The sequence below is a fragment of the Zootoca vivipara genome, chromosome 15, assembly GCF_963506605.1.
Source record: "Zootoca vivipara chromosome 15, rZooViv1.1, whole genome shotgun sequence".
In the NCBI taxonomy this organism is placed as follows: domain Eukaryota; kingdom Metazoa; phylum Chordata; class Lepidosauria; order Squamata; family Lacertidae; genus Zootoca; species Zootoca vivipara.
In genome coordinates this window covers 16,516,374-16,538,992 of record NC_083290.1, presented here as the reverse complement: position 1 = coordinate 16,538,992, position 22,619 = coordinate 16,516,374, and the positions used below count along the sequence as shown (strand labels likewise).

The 22,619-nt window shown below is 48.7% G+C and overlaps 2 protein-coding genes across 2 annotated transcripts in view; both read left to right on the top strand.

The window, feature by feature from the left end:
• The first annotated feature begins 834 nt into the window (after nt 1-834).
• On the top strand, nt 835-3,147 carry LOC132591205 (uncharacterized). The gene is made up of 2 exons (XM_060268583.1): nt 835-1,456; nt 2,995-3,147. Exons 1-2 carry the CDS (start codon nt 835-837, stop codon nt 3,105-3,107), a joined length of 735 nt encoding a protein of 244 aa, XP_060124566.1. The 3' UTR covers nt 3,108-3,147.
• A 5,361-nt stretch (nt 3,148-8,508) lies between these two features.
• Nucleotides 8,509-22,619, top strand: part of LOC118097168 (fibrous sheath-interacting protein 2-like) — a 44,034-nt gene continuing 29,923 nt past the window's right edge. The window contains exons 1-14 of the mRNA XM_035139851.2: nt 8,509-8,636; nt 9,204-9,329; nt 10,285-10,446; nt 11,761-11,850; nt 12,366-12,505; nt 13,038-13,182; nt 13,330-13,440; nt 14,807-14,951; nt 15,820-15,924; nt 16,104-16,249; nt 17,385-17,442; nt 18,864-19,592; nt 20,821-20,942; nt 21,571-21,694. Of these exons, the coding sequence (XP_034995742.2) occupies nt 8,529-8,636; nt 9,204-9,329; nt 10,285-10,446; nt 11,761-11,850; nt 12,366-12,505; nt 13,038-13,182; nt 13,330-13,440; nt 14,807-14,951; nt 15,820-15,924; nt 16,104-16,249; nt 17,385-17,442; nt 18,864-19,592; nt 20,821-20,942; nt 21,571-21,694 (2,311 nt within the window). The 5' untranslated portion in view covers nt 8,509-8,528. The remainder of the gene's footprint in view (nt 8,637-9,203; nt 9,330-10,284; nt 10,447-11,760; nt 11,851-12,365; nt 12,506-13,037; nt 13,183-13,329; nt 13,441-14,806; nt 14,952-15,819; nt 15,925-16,103; nt 16,250-17,384; nt 17,443-18,863; nt 19,593-20,820; nt 20,943-21,570; nt 21,695-22,619) is intronic.

Sequence of the window (22,619 nt, the reverse complement as noted above, 5' to 3'; positions counted from 1 at the left end):
CCATGGTAAACACACTTACTTGGGAGGAAATGTAAAAAAATATTTATTTTGCAAAATTTATATACTGCTTGATTGTAGCAAAACCTCTAACAGTTTACAAAAAATAAAATAAAATAATCAATAAAAGAAATGACACATTTAAAAATAAATTAAGAACAAAAAGAGATTAAACCACATCGACATCTACGTGCCTGCCTGGATTGGTTTGCTTAAACAAAAATGTTTCTCCTGTCAGCAACTGTACTGTAGCACTTTGCACTCACTGGAGCTTCTGGGTCATGAAGCACAAGGGAAGCCCCACACAGAACGCAGTGCAGTAATCCAGTTTTGAGACCCTCAGTACCTGCACTACTGAGCTCTGTAGGACTTTCTTTCTAGTAAACATGCCTGCATTGAGCAGTGTCAGTTAAAGAGTTGTTCTCCTTTCTTTCGCGAAAGGCCACGAGCGCTAGAATGAGAGCGGAGGGCCGTGCATTCCCAAATGGACTTGGTGCCAAGAAGGCTGACTGACGTCCCACTTTCTTCGTCCCGGTCGCTTTTCTCTCCAAGCCTCGAAAGCTTTTGAGGAGGCAACAACCTTGGCCAAAATTCTTGCACGCCTGCTTGGGCGCACCGAAAAACAGGGGTCTCGCCAAATGCGCCCAGGGCGCACGCATCTAGCCGGTGTGCCCAGGGCGCACGGGCAGCCAGGCCAAGCGCGCGGCGTTTCGTGGGCACACGCAGCAGCAGTGGCAGCAGCAAGGACCCCCTACGCGAGGAGGGAGGGATTGTGACACTGTGGCGAGTGGCGCCCGGCCCGTCGGGAGGGGCCACCAGCAGCTGGAGCCGGGCGGAATGGAGAGGAAAGAGCAGCGGGGCGGAGGACGGCGGACCGACGCCCATCAGGAGCCGTGCGAGGGCGACCCCGGGGGCACGGTGGTGCAGCGAACGCAAGTGGTGCTCCTGGCCGGCGAGCCGTGGGGGGCCGAGAGCGGCCAGCAGGTCCTCAGCTCCTTCGCGCACCACGTGCTGCCCAAAACGAGTGGTGGCCCCCAAGAGGCCCCTGGTGCCGAGTCCACCGCGAACACCCAGCAGCAGCAGCAACAGCAGCAGCAGCAGCAGCTGGGCACTCAGTTGCCGCCGTGCACTTCCTCGGTCGCGCCGTCGGGGCAGCTGACTTTCTTCTTGTGCCGGGCGGCGTCGCTGCGGGAGCGGGCGGCGCGGCTGAGGGAGGTACTGCAGGGCGTGCGGGACCAGAACCGCGGCGCGCCAGCCGCCCTGGTGGGCGTAATTGTGCAGCCGCGGCCCGAGGAGGAGCACGAAGCCCTGAGTCGCCTAGAGGAGCTGCTCCGCGAGGTCTTCGAAGTCGAGGGCGTCTGCCCTATGGAGATCCACACGGCAGTTTTTGCTCCTGGCCGGCCCCACGGCGCCCTCGAGCTTCGGCGCGTCAGGGGCCACGTCGCCACCAAGCGAACGCGTGAGTAGGGGTCGGGAGGCGATCTGGGTATGCTCGGGGGCGCTCTTCGCCGCTTTTAGAACCCCGTCGCTGCGCAAGCCTCCTGCTGTGGCACAAGGTGCCTCTGGGCTTGTGCGGAGGGCCAGCCAGCCCTTGCAAAGCCCCATCCTGTTTCCATACTAACCAGCAAGTGCCAATGGCTAGTTTTGCCCTCCTTCCCCGCAAGGCTTGTTTACTTGCAATATGATGGAGGAGAGTCTTTCTGCCAGTGAGATTTAGGGGGAGCGGGGAACACTCCGGGTATGCTCAGGGGCACTCTTCATCACTTGCAACAGCGGAGGCTGAAATCAAATCCTCAGTGGCTGCTCAGGCTTGATATGGGCTTAGCTCCTGCTGTGGCACAAGCTGCTTCTGGGCATGTGCAGAGTGGCAACCATCCCTTGCAAGGCCCCTTCCACTAGCTATTTTAGTCCTCCCTCCCCCTAAGTCTTATTTGCTTGGCACATTTATTTATTACATTAATATACCACCTTTCCCCCCAAGGAGTGTAAGGTGGTGTTGTACTGTACCTGGTTCTCCTCCCCCTCCCCATTTCATCCCCACAACAACCCTGTGAAGTAGGTTAGGCTGAGAGATGTTGAAGGGCCCGTTGTCACCTGGTGAGCTTCCTTTCCAAGTGGGGATTCGAATCCAAGCCTCTCGTCATAAGCCAACCACCAGCTCTCAGGATGAAAGGGGAGAGTCTTTCTGACATGATTTTTTTTGGGGGGGAGGAGGGGGAGAGAGAGAGGAAAGGAGGCTTCAGGGTCTGGTCCTGCAACTCCCAAGCAGTTGTGAGACACCTCCCCCACACACACCTGTACTCCTGAACCAGCTTGAATGTTCCCCTCTGGGGCTGAAAAGTGGGCTACTGCTCAATCTGGTGGCTTGCTACTAGCTGCGTGGGAGAGGAGTCACTCTGTGCGTGCCCAGATACTCTTCTTCAGTATCATTTCCTGTGTTGCAGAAGAATCAGTGTCAACACCCAGCAGCCATGGGCAAGGCATCCCAGCACTGACACATGACCTTGCACCTCCTTAAAAAAAAAAAGGCCAAGGGAGTCTGTTCCACTTTCAAACAGCTCTTGCCCTCAGAAAGTTGTTCCAGGTTAATGAAGGCTGGTGTGGCTGTTCCTTCTCTTGAGGCCTGTATGCAAGCAAATCCCCTGCTCAGAGCATTGCCAGGAATGTTTATGCTGGGATTTGTTTTCTGCTTTGATTTCCTGTTCTGGGCTTCTTTATATATTTTCATGTTTTCCTGCTTGTGAGCTGCCCAGAGGATGCTGTTAATGGGCATCATATGGGCAATGTTATAAGATAAATTGCAACCTCTTACCCCGCTGTATAAGAAAAGTCTAATCATGCGACAGTGACATGACAGCATCTGCCTCCATCTCCCTCTGTGGTTTCCCTCAGGGGCAAACTGTAGTGTCCTTGGGGGCGGAGACTTCTTTGCAAAGTGCGATGCACATTTATGGTGCTGTAGAAAGGAATTGTTTGTTTTTTCCCTCCACCCTCAAGAGAGCGAAACTTGGACAGACAAATCAAGGTTTATTCAGTTGTTGGGAGCTGCGCTGTCTTTCGGAACAATGGCCTACGGGGGCTATTACTTCTACCACCACCCGCCAATCTAAAGCCTTCTACTCTGCCAGGACTTCTCCCTCCTTACCTGGTTAAGGTGCGTATCAAGGGGGTGATGATCTTCTGCTCCCAGGGTTAGCACGGGCATAGCCATGGGGGCAGCTGACCTCCCTAAATCAAGTAAATAAATAAAAATAGGAATAATCAGAATAATTGAATTGTAATTCTTGCTGAGGTCATTTGGATGATGTTGTGATGCAACATTCTAGTGACGCAACTGGCAATTAGACTGGACGATAGGCGTAGTTCCACAAACTGACCAATCACATTGCAGGTAGCTCCGTTCTGGAAGTTTCTCATAGTTTCCAGCATTTTCTCCTGAGAACGCGCACCTGCAGGGCCTTGTCTAGTTTCTAAACAACTGGAAGGTTCCCACAGGCTATTTATGCCCCCTAAATTAAATCCTGGCTACACTCATGAGGGTTCGAGCTAATAATAATAATAATACAGTAATAATAATTTATTTATATGCCTCCCATCTGACTGGGTTGCCTGTGCCACTCTGGGTGGCTTCAACCAATTAAAATGTCAAAAACAGTAAAACATCAAGTATTAAAAACTTCCCTATACGGGGCTGCCTTTCAGATGTCTTCTAAAAGTCTAATAGTTGTTTATTTCCTTGACATCTGATGGGGAGAGCATTCCACAGGGCGGGCACCACCACCGAGAAGGCCCTCTGCCTGGTTCCCTGTAACCTCACTTTTCACAGTGAGGGAACCGCCAGAAGGCCCTCGGAGCTGGACCTCAGTGTCTGGGCTGAACGATGGGGGTGGAGGCTGTCCTTCCGGCTAAGGTGAGGGAATAAAGGCAGATTCACGCAGCTTGTAGCTCAGAAGCGGAGAAGCCCCGAAGGAACCTTCTGATTTGGTCCACTAGGATGTTTGCCCCCCAAACCACACACTCCTTCCTCAAAGTGAGCTCCCAATTGTTCCTTTGCAAGCGGAGCTCGCTTACTATCAGCTGATTGACACCGACAGTGAGCCCTTCTGGGATTACCCACCAGGAACTCCCTAGTGCAGCCAAGGGGCTCGCTGTCAGTGTCAAACAGCTGAATGGTGCTGAAAGAAAGTCCCTTTGAGGGCACAAAGCTGATTTGCGTCAGCTTCAAAGGAGTCTGCTTTGCTTGCAGGCAATCTGAGAAAGCAGGGCATGCAACTAGTCCCTTTGAAGGCATGCCCTGGATGGCTGCAGGATACAGTCCTCAGGCAATCCCGCTCATAAGAGGAGCCCTGTAGCTGGATCAGGCCAAAGGGGGCCCATCTAGTCCAGCTTCCTGTTTTCACAGGGGCCAACCAGATGCTTCTTCTGGGAAGCCCCCAAGCAGGAACCAAGTGCAACAGCATTTGAGTGCCAGTGGTGTTGGAAGTGGCAGGCACAAGAGGCTGTGCCCATTTGGGGTGATGATCCCCACGTCTGTGGAACACCCTAAAGTCCAAAAGATGCATATCTTCCTAGCCATGTGGAAATTAGGACCTCTTTATAAGCGTGATGGGCTGGAGATATATAAATCCAGATCTTATTTTGGGTTTAACATGAGAGATCGGATGGCTGTTGATTATATTTTCTGGCGCTGAGTTCTGACATTAAAAAAAAATCTTGTTTTTAACTGAGATCATTGCATCAGCTTGAGATAATATAAGCTGTCCTGAGGGTTTCTAAGCAGCCAGATAGTGGGACGCTCCTTTTGCACATAATGAAATGGAAAAGTCAGAAAAGTTGCAGTAATGTGTTGGCACCACCCTTTGACATGTTGCTTGCAGGAACACAAGAACCCTAGTGTGTTCGATCAAAGGAAGTCCCCCAGTAAGGGAAGGCCCGTAGCTCAGGGGCAGAGCCCCTGCCTTGCATGCAGAAGGTCCCCGGTTCAATGCCCCAAAGCATCTCTAAGGGTAGGGCTGGGAATGTTCCCCACCTGAAACCCCAAGTGCTTCTGCCCTACTCAGTTAGATGGATCAAGGGTCTCACTCGATATAAGGCAACTTCTTATGTTCCAATTTAATACATTCCTTTATTCAGAACCATGTGGACTAGAATCTTACCTTGTGGAAAGGGAGTAGCTCAGTGGCAGAGCACACACTTTGCATACAGCAGGTCCCAGGGTCAATCCCAGGAATATCTCCATGTAAGGCTGGGAATGTTTCCTGCCTAAAACCCTGGAGAACTGCTGCCGGTCAGTGCAGACGGTACTAAGCTAGATGGAAGAATGGTCATATTCTGTATCTCATCTACACCTGCAGATAGTAGATTTTAGATGTGGAATATAAATCTACCAAAATAATTTTCTTAATTCACCCAAATCCTTATTGCAAGTTAATTACTGTACTGGAAATCTAAGTAAGCAATTGTATGAACTTGTTAGTTTTTGTTAGACATTATTGCTGTTTCTATTAGATGTATTGTATTATTAGTAACTGTAAGTTTTAAAAACAGTTTGTAATGTTGCATTTTAAATTGTTGTAACCTGCCCAGGTACCCTAGTGTGAAGGGCAGATCAGTAATAATAATAATAATAATAATAATAATAATAATAATAATAATAATAATAATGTATTGTGACAATGAGGCATGCATATGGGTGATCATTTTGTACTTTTCTGTTGTGGACCACCCTGGGCTGTCTGGATGAAAGGTGGTATACTAATGTAATAAACAATGGCCATAATATAACTCTGTCTTTGTATCTGTTAATAATTCTCTCTATTAATATTTGCCCTTGAATTGTTGCCTTTGTCCCCTGCTCCTAACGTGGTGCTTGCATTTCCCTCCCCTCCCCCCACAGGTCTCGTGCTCATCTGGATTTTCAGCTGTCACCCAGAATAAAAATGTACAAAACCGAAAGGTCTGACCTTGTCTGCATAGGCCAGGGATCAGGAACCTCCTCCTGCAGCAGTTCCCTTGTGGACAACCTTCCATGTGCCAAAGGTGGGCGGGGCCAGAGGTAAAAGTGGGTGGAGCACAGGTGTGACGCTTGGCCTTTTTACGGCAGGCTGCATTCCAGCCGCGGAACAGTCTGAGGGTTCTACTCCTCTCTCCAACCTCCACCTGGGATGTGAACAAGGGGTAGCAGCATCACAGGGGCAGCAGCATCACAGCATATTTCTGCCCTCTTTAGCCCTGCCTGGCTGGGATGTGTCATTGGACCATAGCTGTCAAGTTTTCCCTTTTCTCACGAGGAAGCCTATTCTGCGTAAGGGAATTTCCCTTTAAAAAAGGGAGAACTGGACACATCCCAGCTAGGCAGGGCTAGATAGGGCAGAAAGAGGCTGCATTCACAGGGTCGTTTATTCCATTTCCCCGACTTCCCCCTAACTCTTAATTTCCACATCATATTGGAGCTTTCGCACAATGGAAAATGGCACATGTTTCAGTGCTCATTTCCACGTAATTGGCATTATGTATCTTAACACTTGCAAAGCACTTAACACTTTGCTAACTGCTGCCCATGCATTAAAGGATAAGACAATCCTTAGCTGCAAGCTCACGATGAAACAGACGCAACACAAAAGGAAAAAGGAATGGGGAGGGTAGAGGAAATCAAACACTGCTGCTCCTACTCTGGTTTCCCCCTTGCCGTTACGATCTTCCTGAGAGACAGGGGATGCAGCCCCACAGACAAAAAGTGGGGCAACTGAGAAGGTGGGGGTGGAAAGGGAACCATTTGAGAGGGAGGAGGAAAATAGAATGTCCTGGAGGGAGGCAAGGGAGAAAGAAGTGTGAAACCGCAAGTACTGTATGAGGACAGAAAGGGAGAATAGGCATACATATCAAATACCAGGAAATGGCAAAATGGCATAATTTTTTTCATATATTTTGCCCGCTCCTCCAACCACCACCTGATCACAGATCTCATCTATCTCTGTTAACAAAACCATGTAAATCAGGGATCTGGTGCATTGCAGCAAGACCGTGGTACGAAACCATCCACAGATTCTTACGGATCCTCATAGGATGTGTTTGTATTTTTATGAGAGATCTTTGCAAAGTCGTCACCCTTTGAAAAGCTGCCACTGTTGTGCCCTAAGATGCACCCTGCAATTTGTTGCTGGTTTTAAGGAGTTGTTTTAACTGATAATTTTGTGGTTTCATTTTCTTCATAAACCGCTTTGAGGTGGTTGGGTGTTGTTGTTTTTTTAACAATCAGGCAGTGTATAAATTTTATGAAACAAGCAAACAAGCACATCAGGCTTGCCCTTCTATCCATTTGTTCCACCATCCCCCTTTCTAAAGGTATTCTGAGACCAGTGATCATCATCACATACTGGGACATTCAATTCCTCCTGCTCACTGCGTAGCATGGGAAGAACCATCTCTTCCTTTCCGTGATCAATACGTGTACTGTAGGAGACTTTCAGCATGCAGCGCCCAATCTGCAAGAGACATGATGTCCACAGAGGTATCCTGACTGTTATAAGTGGTGCCACTAGTCCTCATGAGTCCTCAGGGTAGAGTAGTGTTACACACCAAGCCAATCTCTGGGCGGTAAGAAAACCCAGGGTTTCCAGGTACAGTCGTACCTTGGAAGCCAAACGGAATCCATTCCGGAAGTCCGTTTGACTTCCCAAACGTTCGGAAACCAAAGCGCAGCTTCTGATTGGCTGCAGGAAGCTCCCGCAGCCAATCGGAAGCCGCGGAAGACCCGTCGGACGTTCGGCTTCCAAAAATAGTTCGCAAACCGGAGCACTCACTTCCAGGTTTGCGGTGTTCGGGAGCCAAAACCTTCGAGAACTAAGCTGTTTGAAAACCAAGGTACGACTGTACTTACCCAGGGTTTGGTTTCCGTGGGGAAAAAGTCAGCAGAGACTGGGGTGTCCTTAGGCTATATGCTCTTATTTACACATATATACAACACATAGAAAACTAAATAGGCCCAGGAAGCAGGATTTCAAGACAAATCTTGTCGAAAGCTTGGCAGATCTGTGGCGTTAGTGTCCATCATAAGATGATGCTAATATTACTGTATTTACTTGGACTTGGTTTTTTTTTTAAACCCATGTGCAGCTGCATTCATTCCACGTGCCTGTTTTATAGTTTAGTTTCTCAACTTTGAATTTTTTTAATCTGTTGTTATAACTGTTCTCTCTCTGTTCTGGTATACATTATAAAATGAAACAAATATATTTGCAAAATAATAATAATAATCCCCGTGTTTAGCAAAGCAAGCCTGCTAGCATCCTCTGTGGTGCAGAGGTGAGTGAGCTTTGGAGTCATTAAGAATCCGGACAGCAACGGTGGATTCCAGCGCCGGATTTCCCCCTTTCAGAACGGAACATCAAAGATCTTGAGAGCTCCACAGAGAACTGCTGGTGGAACTCCCCTGTTGCTAACAATGTCCCGGAGAGTTCTAGAAGGCCTATGTGGAGGTGGCAGTTGGAGGCCGTGTCCTCTGAGGGCAACAACCCAGACTGAACCTCAAGATGACGTACCCCAACCGAGGGCTGCTGAAGGCAGCCATGGGACATTACCTGACCGAGAGCGCCCGGACGGCGCTCGAAGCAATGGAACCGGACGAAGACGTTGTAGACGTGAGTGCTGAGGCCACCCTCTTTTGAAGCTGCAGTCAGGGGGGGGGAACCAGAGACAAATGCAAGCTGGGGAGGGGAAATCTCTGACTCGTGTTCCTAGGTTAGAAAACAGGGTCCACCTGTCCACATTCTGGGACCTAAGATCAATCTGCTTCTGGGGGAGGTTTGCTCTGTGTCCCACCAACCCAGCCAGAATCCCCCAACCTGATGCCTGGGGCTGATGGGAATGGGAGTCTAAAAGGTCTGAAGGATGCCAGGCTAAGGGCTGGCCAGCCTAGGCCACTGACTTTCTGAGCACAAAGCTGTTTGGCCTATCCCATGCCCAATACACCGGGCTATGCAGCAGAAGAAACACATGTGCTTGAAAATAAGTTACCGGAACCTTGCGGTGTGCTTCTGGAGCTGCAGTTGTGTGAAGCAATTGGCAGTACCACGCACACACTGGCGAGGCGTGGGTTTTTTGTTGCATCCTCAAGAGATCTTTCTGAAGAAACCCTGAAGTGAATGGGCAACTGCAGCAACTGGTCTCCTCTCCCTGCTGACACGCGGATGTTTTGTGTCTTCCAGGTAGGGCCTGGGAAGCAGATGCCAGCCGTGGGACCCAACCAGATCCTGGACATGCCACTCTTTACCAAGATCCCTTTCCTGCCAGGCTCAAACACTATGTTCTACAGGACCAATTTGGGTGAAAAGGTGAACAGAGGACGTCTGCACATGCGCACACAGTCACATTTTTAAAAGGCGGGACTAAAACATCCCATCCCACCCCCACCCCCACCACATGGACGAGACCACAGATAATTTAAATCCCAAAGCCTGACTGAGGGGGCGGGGAATGGCCCAGTACCTAAAGATGTTTAATGATGGCTTCAGGTGAAGTTCCCTGGTGGAAAGTGTTCCGCAAAAGGGGAGCCACTGCTGAAAAGGCTATGCTCCAGTCCTAGACAATAAAGCATTCCAAATAGGCATTGCAGTTAGTCCTGTGGAACCAGCAATGCACCTGGAACTGTGTTGACCCACCCCCCCGCTTCAAAGCAAGGCTCCCCAGTCAGTCGCCCTCCAGTTGCTCTTGGAATACAACTCCTGACATCCAGGCCAGCTGCAGCTGGTGGGAGTTGTAGTCCACAAGCGTCTGGAGGCTCAACAGCTTGGGAAGAAGGCCGCCTCGGAGTCTGAGAGATCCTTTGTTAGGATCATAGAACTGTAGAGTCGGAAGGTACCCCAAGGGCCATCTAGTACAACCCCCTGCAATGCTGGAATCTCCACTAAAGCATCCCTGACAGATGGCCACCCCACCTCTGCTTAAAAGCTTCCAAGGACAGAGAGTCCACAACCTCCAGAGGGAGTCCATTCCACTGTCGAACAGACCTTGCTGTCAGAAAGTTCTTCCTGATATTTGAATAGAATGTCCTGTCTCGTTCCCTGACCCTTTTTGATGTATTGCTGTAACAGGAGGGGCTATATTTGATGTATTGATGTAACAGGAGGGGCTATTGTTTTGGTTTTGTTTGGTTTTTATCGTGCATCTTGTGTGTGTTTTATCTTGTGTTTTTATGCTGCGAACCTGAGATCTTCGGATGAAGGGTAGTATAGGAATAATAATAATAATAATAATAATAATAATAATAATAATAATAATAATCCCCAGCTTTACCAGCCATCTGCCACTTTTGACCTTAACGACCCATACTGCAAACTCATGGCACCCAGCTATAAGAGCCTCCATGACCCACACCTACGTGCCTACTACAAGCGGAAAGACAACCTGCGGAGGCTCAAAAAGGCAGGCCAGATCACTGACAAGAACAAGGCAAGTTGAGCTGATTCAGGCATTGATGCCCCTACATCCCTGTGCTTTTCTAGTGAGACAATCAGGATGGCAAAATGACAGCCATAAAAAAACACAACCCATGCCAAAAACTTTTTTTTTTACAAGGCTATCAAATGGGACGCAGGTGGCGCTGTGGGTTAAACCACAGAGCCTAGGATCAGAAGGTCAGCGGTTCGAATCCCCGCGACGGGGTGAGCTCCCGTTGCTCGGTCAAAGCTCCTGCCAACCTAGCAGTTCAAAAGCACGCCAAAGTGCAAGTAGATAAATCGGTACCGCTACAGCGGGGAAGGTAAACGGCGTTTCCGTGTGCTGCTCTGGTTCGCCAGAAGCGGCTTTGCCATGCTGGCCACATGACCTGGAAGCTGTACACCGGCTCCCTTGGCCTATAGAGCGAGATGAGCGCCGCAACCCCAGAGTCGGTCACGACTGGACCTAATGGTCAGGGGTCCTGTTCCCTTTACGTTTATCAACAAACAACACCATTGATGTCACCTCCAAACAGCCTAGAAGTCATATTAAAAAGCTGCAAATCCTATAGAAAAAATTAATGTTTTAAAGGAGCAGGGCTATAGCATATTCAGGTAGGGTTGTGAGAGACTCTGTACTTGTAACCCCACAGAGCTGCTGCCAGCCAGTGTGGGCCACACAGAGCTAGGTGGATTGATAGGCAGCTTCCTGTGTTTATATGTATATATGTCTTCTCTCCAGAGCCATGAAGGCTAGAATCTTAGGGGAAGGACTGTAGCTTCTGAGTAAACAGATTTCAGACAGGGACTTGGGATGTCGGCACTGTTGGTGGGGAGCATGGAAGTACAGAGAGGGCTCTTGAACCTTTTCCCATGGTGGGTCAGAGATGGAAAGAAGATAAAGTCCCTACCAGAGAAGAATAGCAGATTAAGTTGTTGGATTATGCAGAAATGGCTAAAATGACCAGATGAGTCAGAAATCAGGAGGACCAAAATTTTAATAAGGAATAGGGAAAATTTATAATTTATCTTAAAAACCATCTTAAACAGCTAACATCGTTAGTAGGATTGGAATAACGTAGTTTAATGGTGGATTTTGGACATAATGGAGATGTAAAAGATCTGGATTATCATAAAATGTGCAGGAGAAAATAATTAACAATAGGACCCACAAGGGGGAGGAGGGAAGTCCATGAGATTCTTTGGAATCTTGTTTTTATGTTGTACGTTGGATATGTGCTTGTAAAACTTTAATCTGAAAAACCAAATAAATAATTCTTTAAAAAGAACCTTTCCCAGGGATGCCTGACTCCTTTTTGCCTCCTAGGTGGTGTGCACCCTGAAGGAATTCAACGAATACAGGCAGTACCTGACCTCCCTCAAGCTGGAGTTTGAGAAACACTACATCAGAGAACAGGCAAGTCTTGGGACCATTTTTTTGGTCTCCTTCTGCCTCTGCTCAGCTGCTACAAACAAAGAGCATATTGCGAACTTGATAAAAAGCATGACTTCCTGCCTAACCTACCTCACAGGGTTGTTGTGAGGATAAAATGTGGACGGGAGAACCACATGAACCATCTTGGGCTCCTGATGTATATTGTGCTTTGTTTGGTCAGAATTGAGTATACGCTTCCAGAGTTAACACCAAATACATTACCTCTGGTAAATGAGCCACAGTAGCCGCTGGACGGCCATGGAAATTTGTGTCCCGGGCTTTTTAGATCCGTCTACCCCATGTACTGCTATCTGAAACACAAGGGGCGCATTGGTTGCCAGATGTGAAAAATATTGGCATTGTTTTAAGCTCTCCTACCCCACTAAATTGGTCTGACGCGTTTCTCTGCTCACCCGACCCCAAGTGACGACTTGCTGGCAGCAATGTCCCAAGCAAAAGCCCTAATTCCCACATCCCTCTAATCCTCTGAATTCCAGAAAATGCTTGAGAAGCAGATCACCAAGCTCCAAGACACTCAGCATCTTCCGGAGGCTGCCGACACGTCGAAATATCGGGACTGGATGCTGAAAGAGGAGAGGCCCACGATACAGGAGCAGGAGACCGTGATGAGGAACAGGTGCCCAAAGGAGATGGGTAGGGGGAGGAGTCTTGAGGGCATTTTTGCACATGAGGTCTAAAGCGGACCTTTGTGCGGTTTGCAGAATGACACCACAAAGCCAGCCTGCCCTGCTTGGGCCTGGTGCTCCTTTGAAGCCTCTCTTGCAATCCTATTTCTGCATAAACAGCTAGAAAGAACAGGAATTAAAAGCAGGAGAAATGGGCCGAAATGAAATGCAAGTCGTAAGCGTTGGAAGGGACCACAAGAGTCATCTAGACCAACCTCCTGTGTTGCAGGAATCTTTTGCTCAAAGTGGGACTCGAACCTACAACCAGTCAATCTCTTACCCTTCCACAAATTGGTGTGGGGCCACCAGAGGGCATGCGGGGAGGGGAGGGGAATGAGCTTTCAGCTTTACATCAAGTTGCCAGACCCCCATGGCTTACCTGAAGTCCCCAGGTTAGCCGAGAAACTTAAGCGAAGAAGAGGAAACGGGGTGAGGTTCAGCCAAGCCATTCTAATCGATCCTTTGCCTTTTCCCTTCAAAAAGATATTTAGAGTTGATTAACCAGGAGCTGGAAAAACTGGAGCAGCTGGCAGAAGAGAACCGACAACTCGCCTTGGCTCAGGACGACAAAAAGATTCAAGGCTTGGAAAAACGCAAGCAGCTGCTCCTACGGAAGAAAATGGAAGAGGTAACCACAAAGGGAAGCTGGAACAGGAGGTGGCGCCCATCCCTGGGGTTGCTGGGAGTTGGGTCCCCTTTGCCGTTTTAGACCCAGCTGAAAACAGGCACAGCAGAGAAACAGGTGACCAGCGGCTGATGAGTCTTTGTTTCCCAGGAATGGAGGAAGAAGGAAATGCTGCTTCTGATGAAGATCGGTGACGACGTTAAACGGGAAGCAAGGATCGAAGAGCAGAGGAGGAAGAGCAAGGAAGACAAGCTGAAAAAGGTAAGTGGAAGAGGGGCAGGGAAGGCGGCTGCAGCTGTGTGGGTCTTGGCTGGCTCCTGAGCGGTCATGGTAGGGTGCCACTATCTCAGCAGGAAGGAGGTTCCGCGCAGCATTCCATCTATGTAGTTTTATATTACCCAGAAGTTCCCATCCTCCTAGCCAAGACCCTTCCCTAATGCTTACTCAGCAGCAACCTTTATTTAGCAAAGGCCCCCCTGCAATGTTAGTTAAAAGTTTATTCCTTTTTTCAAAAACAATATGATATTCATTTATATGCATTTCAGTAGTAATTTAACAATAATTCAGACATTTCAAATATCGACTCCCTTCCTCCTTTTTCTGCGATTCGTTAATTTTTTAATCATTATTCCCTGCATATTCTAAGTTATATGAAATCATTCTTTTATTCATCTGTTTTCATATATCTATATTTTTAAAACTGTAGGTTATTACAATAGCCCTGCCAATGTTTTTATCTGCTTGCAATTTGTTTGTAAATATTCAATGTACCATTTCCATTCCTTCATAAAAAGTTTGTTATCCTGATTTATTATTCTTCCAGTAAGTTTTGCCATTTCTGCATAGTCCATAAGTTTTTGTATCCATTCTTCTTTTGTCAGAAAAAAAAGTTTATTCCTTGTACTTCCTATCAAGCATGGAGTACAGAGTTGTCCCTTAAGCGTCCTTCAATTAGTCAGTTCCTGTTCATTATAAAAAAATTCCTTCAGTAGCACCTATTTTGTAATTTTTTTATTTTGCTTCGACTCAGACCAACACGGCTACTTACCTGTTCATTATGTAGGGAGTGTTTTAATTACTGGCTTCCTTTTACTTGCTCCCCTTTGATAGCAGAATTGCTCTGTTTAGACTGGAGAAATTAGCAATTCATCACAGAAAACGGACAGATGCTGCCGATGCCCAGTTCATAGGGGCAAAATCTGGCAAATCATAGAATAGTTGGGTCGTCTCTAGTCCAACCCCCTGCAATGCAAGAACATGCAGCAGGGGATTGAACCTGCAACCTTGGAGTTGTTGGCACCATACTCTAACCAACTGAGCTATCCAGCTGATCATAATTGGGCAGTTGCCTAATAACTTGGTCTGTTGGGTTTTTTGTGTGTATGTGTTCCAGCTAGGCATGCTTAGTGACCCCCCTCACCCCCAGCCTGAAAAGAGGTGAGGCATGCAAACGAAAAATTCTCTCATGCTGCTTCTGAGTGTCTGTGGTGCAAACTGAAAGGGGAAGTGCCTTTGCCAGTTTGGGGGTCCCCCCCAGCACCTCCCCTTGGATCCAGAATGATGAGAGAAGGACCCTGGAATGAATCCCGAAACAGTGTCGAGGCCCTGCCCTTTTTGCACCCTGCAGAAACAGAGCATGCTGGAGAAGAAGATGGCTCACCACTTGAGGAAGCTGCAGGAACGCTTCCAGAGAGAAGGCTTCCTGCTCCCTGCTGACAAGATGGTCCACGCGATGGACACCGGAGATCGGCGACCCCCAGCTAAAAAACAAGGTACATGGCCAGGAACGGCTTTCATGGAATGACCTCTTGCTGTGCTCTCTCTCTCTCCCCTACTTCCTCTTTCTCCTGGGATGCTTTCAAGTCTCCCTAGGGCTCCCCTGGACAAACCATTTTTTGAGCCCCGATCCTGATTTTCTCACTCAAGGCTTATGTGTACGTTAAGCTATGTCCTCTCTTTATCCATTCCGGTTTGTTTGTTTCCTCACTTTCCTGGCTGCAAAGAATCCGCCGCTGTTGTCTTTAAGTAGATTTGTTGCGCTACTTTTAAGAACTTTTGCAGCTGTTCCCTGTTGCTGGTTACTCTTTCTTTTCTTGCCTTATTATTTATTTCATAAAATTTATAACCGCTTGATTGTAAAAAAAAACAACTCCCTCAAAGCAAAATAAAAAAATTCCTTCAGTAGCACCTTAAAGACCAACTAAGTTTTTATTTTGGTATGCAGTTTGCAAAAAAGGTGAAATGGTAAGATTTTCAACAAGGAAAATCAACAACATGTTGAATTTAAACTGCGTGCCTTTGTTTGGATTGATAAACTGCTGAGAGAGTTCCCCTGAAATATGAAACCCAGTGCTTTTTTTTTCCAGGGGGGGGGGATGCAGGGGTACGCATACCCCTAAACATTTTGTCAATCGAAGTTTGGCCTCATTGAGGGGCAGTATTTCAATATGAGTAGGAAAATGAGAGTACCCCTAAACATTTTTAAGGGAAAAAAGCACTATCCATGACTAAAATAAAATACATTTCCTGCACATCAAATGCAGAGGCTAAACGCCACATTCAGGGGCTTTTCTGCTCCGCCATAGGCACCTCAGCTATTTTAGAGGCTGACTATGATTATGATTATGGTTATGATTAAAGACTCCTCCTTGCCCAAGACAAGCACCTCGGAGGCCAGTAAGAGCTCAACAATAGAGAGGAAATCCACCAGCCTCATGGACAAGAAAGGACCAGAGCTTCAAAAAGGTACCTTCTGCTTTTTGGGGGGGGGTGCGAGAAAAGGAACTGGGAGCAGAGTCGAGGCTAGCCCCCACCCCCCAAGAAAGGCGAATGGTGTGCTTCACACTTGTCCAAAGCCCCCTGCCCGTTGCCCATCTTGCAAGGCCATTCACACCCGCCTCTTCTCCTTCTCTGACCTATCCCAGTTTCAGGAGGAAGCACCAGTGGGAACAGGCTGGGGAGCCAATTGTCTACTGCCAAAGGGAAGAATGGGGCTAAGCAGTCCATGACAACCCTCTTATCCCTGCCCAATGCAGAGGAAGCCGCTAGCAAGTTTGGCACATCCCTGGAGGTGAGTAGACCTGGGGTCAGAATCCAGGGGCCGAGTTGTGCTCGAAAGGCCGCCGACCCAGGGAGAGGGCAGCTGGCCTGGCTCTATGAGGGCCCTATACAGTGGTGCCTCGACTTACGAATTTAATCCGTTCCGAAGGCACCTTCGTAAGTCGAAAAATTTGTAAGTCGAAAAACGCCATTGGAAACGCGATTTCCCATAGGAATGCATTGAAAATGGAAAAATTTGTAAGTCGAAGCAGCCCTTTCTAGAAATTCGTAAGTTGAAAAATCCCTATCTAAAACCGCCGCGTTTTTTTCCGGATGTCGAGACATTCGTAAGCGCGCGGCCATTATCCCCATTCATAAATTGAAAAATTCGGTTGTCGAGTCATTCGTAAGTTGAGGTACCACTGTATGTTGGAAACAGTCAACAAACATTTAAAATGCATGCAGCGATGGCCACTAGTTTAGAGGGCTTATGAAAGAGGATTGGACAAAATAATGGCATGGAGGTTTTGTTCTGCCTCCAGAATAAATCCGAATTACCAGTCTCTGGGGACCTGCAAACTGCTTTTACGTATTGTTGTTGTTGTTTAGTCGTTTAGTCGTATCCGACTCTTCGTGACCCCATGGACCATAGCACGCCAGGCACTCCTGTCTTGCACTGCCTCCCGCAGTTTGGTCAAACTCATGTTCGTAGCTTCGAGAACACTGTCCAACCATCTTGTCCTCTGTCGTCCCCTTCTCCTTGTGCCCTCCATCTTTCCCAACATCAGGGTCTTTTCCAAGGATTCTTCTCTTCTCATGAGGTGGCCAAAGTATTGGAGCCTCAGCTTTTACGTATTAATATGTGGCATATAAATCTTGCCAAATAAAGAGTGGGGGAAATATGCTCTCCTTCCCCAGTGCTACCTGGAGATGCTATTGGGGGTTGAACTGGCCCTCTTTTGCATGCAATGCAGGAGTTGTTCCATCAGGCCATTCAGCAGGGCCCCTCCCAGGGAAAAAATGTGCTGGACTGGAGGGTTCTTGAGACTCATCCAGCATGGCTCTTTCTGTGCTCCCAGAGGGAGGTTGGGGGCCTATTGCAGCCTAGTTCCAACCCAAATGAGTCTGTTAAAATGCCTGCCTTTTGTATTGCTTTTGCTTCGCAGCAAGAAGGTGCTGTTAGTGAGAGAGACCTACAGAAGGATGGTCTTGAATTGGAGCCAGGTGAGAGGCTCTTCCTGGTCTCATTCTGCAAGTGGGATGAGGGTGCAGGGTATGGTCTGTGGGATTTTCAGTGTCTTTTGCTGAAACATTGGGAGTACTTGGTTTTATTTCGGGGGGCAGGGATAAGGGCTCAAAGAGCTGGGATATTCTTGAACTGATTGATTCATGGGTTGCCAGCGCAGCATCTCTGAGTACAGATGCACCCCCAAAAGCCACGCCTGGTGCTCATTGGGCAAAAGCCAGCGTGGTGTGATGGCTTAGGGCAGGCATCCCCAAACTTCGGCCCTCCAGATGTTTTGGACTACAATTCCCAACTTCCCCGACCACTGGTCCTGTTAGCTAGGGATCATGGGAATTGTAGGACAAAACATCTGGAGGGCCGCAGTTTGGGGATGCCTGGCTTAGGGTATTGGACTTGTTGGCTGGCAAGCAAAATATAGCTATATAAAAGGAGAATTCCTGGATGCTAAGATCCAAGTTTGGGGTGAGTACTCTTTGGTGAGAGAAGCCCAGCAGAAATTTAAAATCACAAAACATGCTGCAAGCTAAAACATGGAAATATAGGCTGTTATACCTTTAAAATACGCCCTTCTGAGTTCCAAAATAGTCCTCTCTTCCCCTGGCATAGTAAAAGACCACACATTCAGTTGGTTAAAAACTGTTTCCTTACAAATTCTCCAAATGTCAGATTCATGTGCTTTTTCACACAGCAGGCAGAAAACACAGACAATAAAACTTGGCTTAGTTACACAGTGGTGAAACTCCCTAGGGTGATATTGGGGGCCAGTCACTGACCCTCTCAGCCTAGTCTCCATCACAGGATCATTGTGGAGATTTAATGAGTTAGGGGGAATATCCGTTGGGAAACTAAAATTAGGTATAAAAGAAGAATTCCCTGGATGCCAAGTTCCATGTTTGGGGCAAGTACTCTGGTGAGAGAACCCCAGCCGAGATTTAAAATCACTGAATATGCAGCAAAGCAAAGTGTGGAAATATAGGCTGTTAGAACTTTATAATGTGCCCTTTAAAATTCCTTCCAAAGTTCCCACTCCCCCAGCAGGAAATAATATGAAACCATACAGTAAAATCATAAGAAATTAAAAACAACAAGCAAAAGAATTAAAAAACAAACATCAGTAGACCATTGTGGGAGATGTATGCTTAATTGGACTGGTGAAATAAAAAAGTTGTCATCAGGCATTTAAAAGGTTGGCACAGAAGCTGCCTGTTGGACAGGGGTCGGTGACACCAAAGGCTTGGCTTGTGCAGTTTGTTTACATTTTCAGGTTCAGTACTTAAAAACAAGTCACCAAAATCTCCAGCTGTCATTTATTTATTGCCTGCCCTTCACCCTACTGTCCCAGGGCAGCTCCCAACATTAAAACTCACCCATCTTAGATGTCTCCTTTTGTCCTGTGCAGTAGGTGGAGCCATCCCTGTTGCAGACGGCGGCAGCAGCAAAGTTTCCTTCAGCTCCGCCAGAGACCTCGCATCGCTGACCAGTAACACCAACCCACCGACAGAGATTGCCTCCAGTGTCGCAGAAAGCATGAATGATAAACTCATGCCCTCTGTCTCTGGCGGAGTCATCAGCAATGAGGGTGGCGAGGGTGGTGAGGGTGGCGAGGGTGGCGTGTCAGGCTGTGGATCAGCCGGTTGCGGAAGCAAGGGGTCCTGCTGCGGATCGGCCGGTTGCGGAAGCAAGGGGTCCTGTTGCGGATCAGGCGGTTGCGGAAGCAAGGGGTGCTGCAGCGGATCAGGCGGTTGCGGAAGCAAGGGGTGCTGCAGCGGATCAGGCGGTTGCGGAAGCAAGGGGTGCTGCAGCGGATCAGGCGGTTGCGGAAGCAAGGGGTGCTGCAGCGGATCAGGCGGTTGCGGAAGCAAGGGGTCCTGCTGCGGATCGGCCGGTTGCGGAAGCAAGGGGTCCTGCTGCGGATCGGCCGGTTGCGGAAGCAAGGAGTCCTGCTGCGGATCGGCCGGTTGCGGAAGCAAGGGGTCCTGCTGCGGATCGGCCGGTTGCGGAAGCAACAAGTCTGGCTTTGGCTCAGGCCGATTGTACAGGCATAGTGGGAAAGTGACCGGCGGCTATGATTCCAGTGGCGGCAGCAGCGGCAAGCACGGAGGCAGCGGCGGCAAGGTCCCCGCCGACGGTAAGTTTAATGGCTTGATGGAAAGGTAAAGGTAAAGGGGCCCATGACCATCTGGTCCAGTCGTGTCCGACTCTGGGGTTGCGGTGCTCATCTCGCTCTATAGGCCGAGGGAGCCGGCGTTTGCCCGCAGACAGCTTCCAGGTCATGTGGCCAGCATGACAAAGCTGCTTCTGGCGAACCAGAGCAGCGCATGGAAACCCTGTTTACCTTCCCACTGGAGTGGTCCCTATTTATCTACTTGCACTTTGATGTGCTTTCGAACTGCTAGGTGGGCAGGAGCTGGAACCGAGCAACGGGAGGTCACACCATTGCAGGGATTCAAACCACCGACCTTCTGATCAGCAAGCCCTAGACTCTGTGGCAGGGTCAAAGCTTGACATGAAATATACAGAGCAGGGAGGAAAGTTGCAGAGCAGATTCTGTGTGCTTGCAAAAGTTTCTGTTTTCCAGGTTTTTAAACACCCAGGGAGCTTCCCTGAGTGTGGAAGAATCCCTGTTCTAGATTGCCAAGCTCTTACCCACAGACTGGCACTGGAGCAGAAGCAGGGGACATAGTTAGCCCATCGCTGCCACACAGCTTTATGTGAGGCAACACACCTTATGCACATGCAGAAGATAAGGAGAACCTGCTGGATCAGGCCAATGTCTCATCTAGCCCAGAATCCTGCTCTCACAGTGGTCAGCTGGATGCTAAAGTGGGAAGCCCTCGAGGAATACCTGAGTGCAACAGCACTCTCTGCTTTTAAATCACTGCAACTGTCAGGGACTGGCTAGACAAAGAGGAGTAGCTGGAGACACCAGCCGGGGAAGCCCCAGTGGAGGAAAGCTTAGACCCCAAGGATTGGTGGTGGGACACCAAGGAGAGGTCAGAGGGAGAAGAGTGGGATGCTGAAGGGGCAGCAGGCTCGAGCAGGGACAATTCACAGGCTAAACTCACTACTGGTCTTCCAGCTGTGCTGAACAGAAAGCAACAAAACCACTAAGCTCTGCAAACAGGAATCTTTTAATTAACATTGAAGAGGACCATTGCTGAGCAGGTCTTACTTAACAGTAAATATGAAAGCTGGATCTTTGGCATGGGGAGATATTGATCTTGGAAAGCAACCCTAGAGTTGCAGCCTCAGTGGCAGGGTGCCAGTGGAGCGCTTGGGTGGGCAAGGAGCCAGGGTCAAGGTTTTCCAGATCTCTGTGCCTCAAATGCCAGTTATGCCTCCCCCTTTCATTCTAGGAGTGTCCATTCGATCATCATCGAAGCCTTCCAACAAAGCCAACGTCTCTTCAGGCACCCCCCATCATACTGTTAACGAGGGCTCTGGCAAAGGGAGGCAGAAGAAGCGAGCAACCTTAATGGTACATGGTTGAAATGCTCAACGGAAAAAAAGTTAAAAGCGGCCCAAAGGAAGTAGCATCAGGCTCAAAATGGGTTGGGAGTTGCTAGGGTTTGTGGGGGGGGGGAGAGTGGAACAGATCAGGACCCTGGACAGCTCCCCATGAGATCTGCTGGCTGATCTATGGGAGATGTTGTCTCAACCAAGGACCAGAGACACCTGAAGGTTCAAGGAAGCTGGCAATACCTTTTTTCCCAGTGGCTCCACCCCACCTGGGAGGCCGTCTACAGTCCTTAAAGGGTCCACAGCTTATTTTTCAGAGCCAGTGAGGCATAGTGGTTTGAGTGCTGGACTAGGACTTGGGAGAGACCAGGGTTCAAATGCCTCAGTCAGCCACAAAGCCCACAGGGTGTTGTTACCTTGGGATTCAGTCACTGCCTCCCAGCCTAGTCTACCTTACAGAGTTGTTGCGAGGATAAAAATTTAGAGGAGGGGAACCATGTACACCACTTTGGGCTCCCTGGAGGAAAAGAGGAAGATATAAAGGGATTCCTCAAACTTTGGGGTGGTTTAAAATTCATCTGGCAAAGTCGCAGGAGACTCTCAACAGATGCTAACAAATACTTCTGTTTTTTGAATGTCTGCTTTAGTTTGCCCAGAGTGAGAAGGAAAGTCAGCCCAAGGAGAGGAGCTCAAGCAAGAAGAGGAGAGTGGAGAAGAGCAAAATAGGTACAGAACATGGTGAACACAGGCCCCACATGGCGAGAGAGGCAGGTTGGTTGCCTTCCAGGCTTCTGGAAGTGTCCATTTATATCCTAAGCATCTCATACTTTATGGTGTGGTGTCTGCTGTGTGTGTGTTTGTGTGTGTGTGTGTGTGTGTGTGTCAAGAAGGATACTGACAAGCTGGAACGTGTCCAGAAGAGGGCAACGAAAAAGGTCAAAGGCCTGGAAACGATGCCTTATGAGGAACAGCTTAGGGAGCTGGGTATGTTTAGCCTGGAGAAGAGAAGGTTAAGGGGTGATATGATAGCCATGTTCAAATATATAAAAGGATGTCATATAGAGGAGGGGGAAAGGTTGTTTTCTGCTGCTCCAGAGAAGCGGACACGGAGCAATGGATTCAAACTACAAGAAAGAAGATTCCACCTAAACATTAGGAAGAGCTTCCTGACAGTAAGAGCTGTTCGGCAGTGGAATTTGCTACCAAGGAGTGTGGTGGAGTCTCCTTCTTTGGAGGTCTTTAAGCAGAGGCTTGACAGGCATATGTCAATAATGCTTTGATGGTGTTTCCTGCTCGGCAGGGGGTTGGACTGGATGGCCCTCGTGGTCTCTTCCAACTCTATGATTCTGTGTGTGTGTGTGTGTGTGTGTGTGTGTGTGTGTGTGTGTGTGTGTGTTGACATGCTGTTTGACAGTGGAACTGTCTCCCTTGGGAGGTTGTGGACAGAGGTGGAGCTGGCTGCTCCAGCACCTGGAGTGGATCACATGCTGTGCACCTGGGGGTGGGGCTAGCTGTCTGCGGGGGCAGGGTGAGCATCCCAGGGGGGCGGGACGGCAATGTCACTCCCCCTCAGGGATGACACCCAGTACGAGCCGCACCCCCCCCCCGCAGCCCCCTTCCTCTGCCAGTGGTTGTGGACTCTCCTTCCTTGGAGGTTTTTAAGCAGAGGTTGGAAGGCCATCTGTCATTGATATTT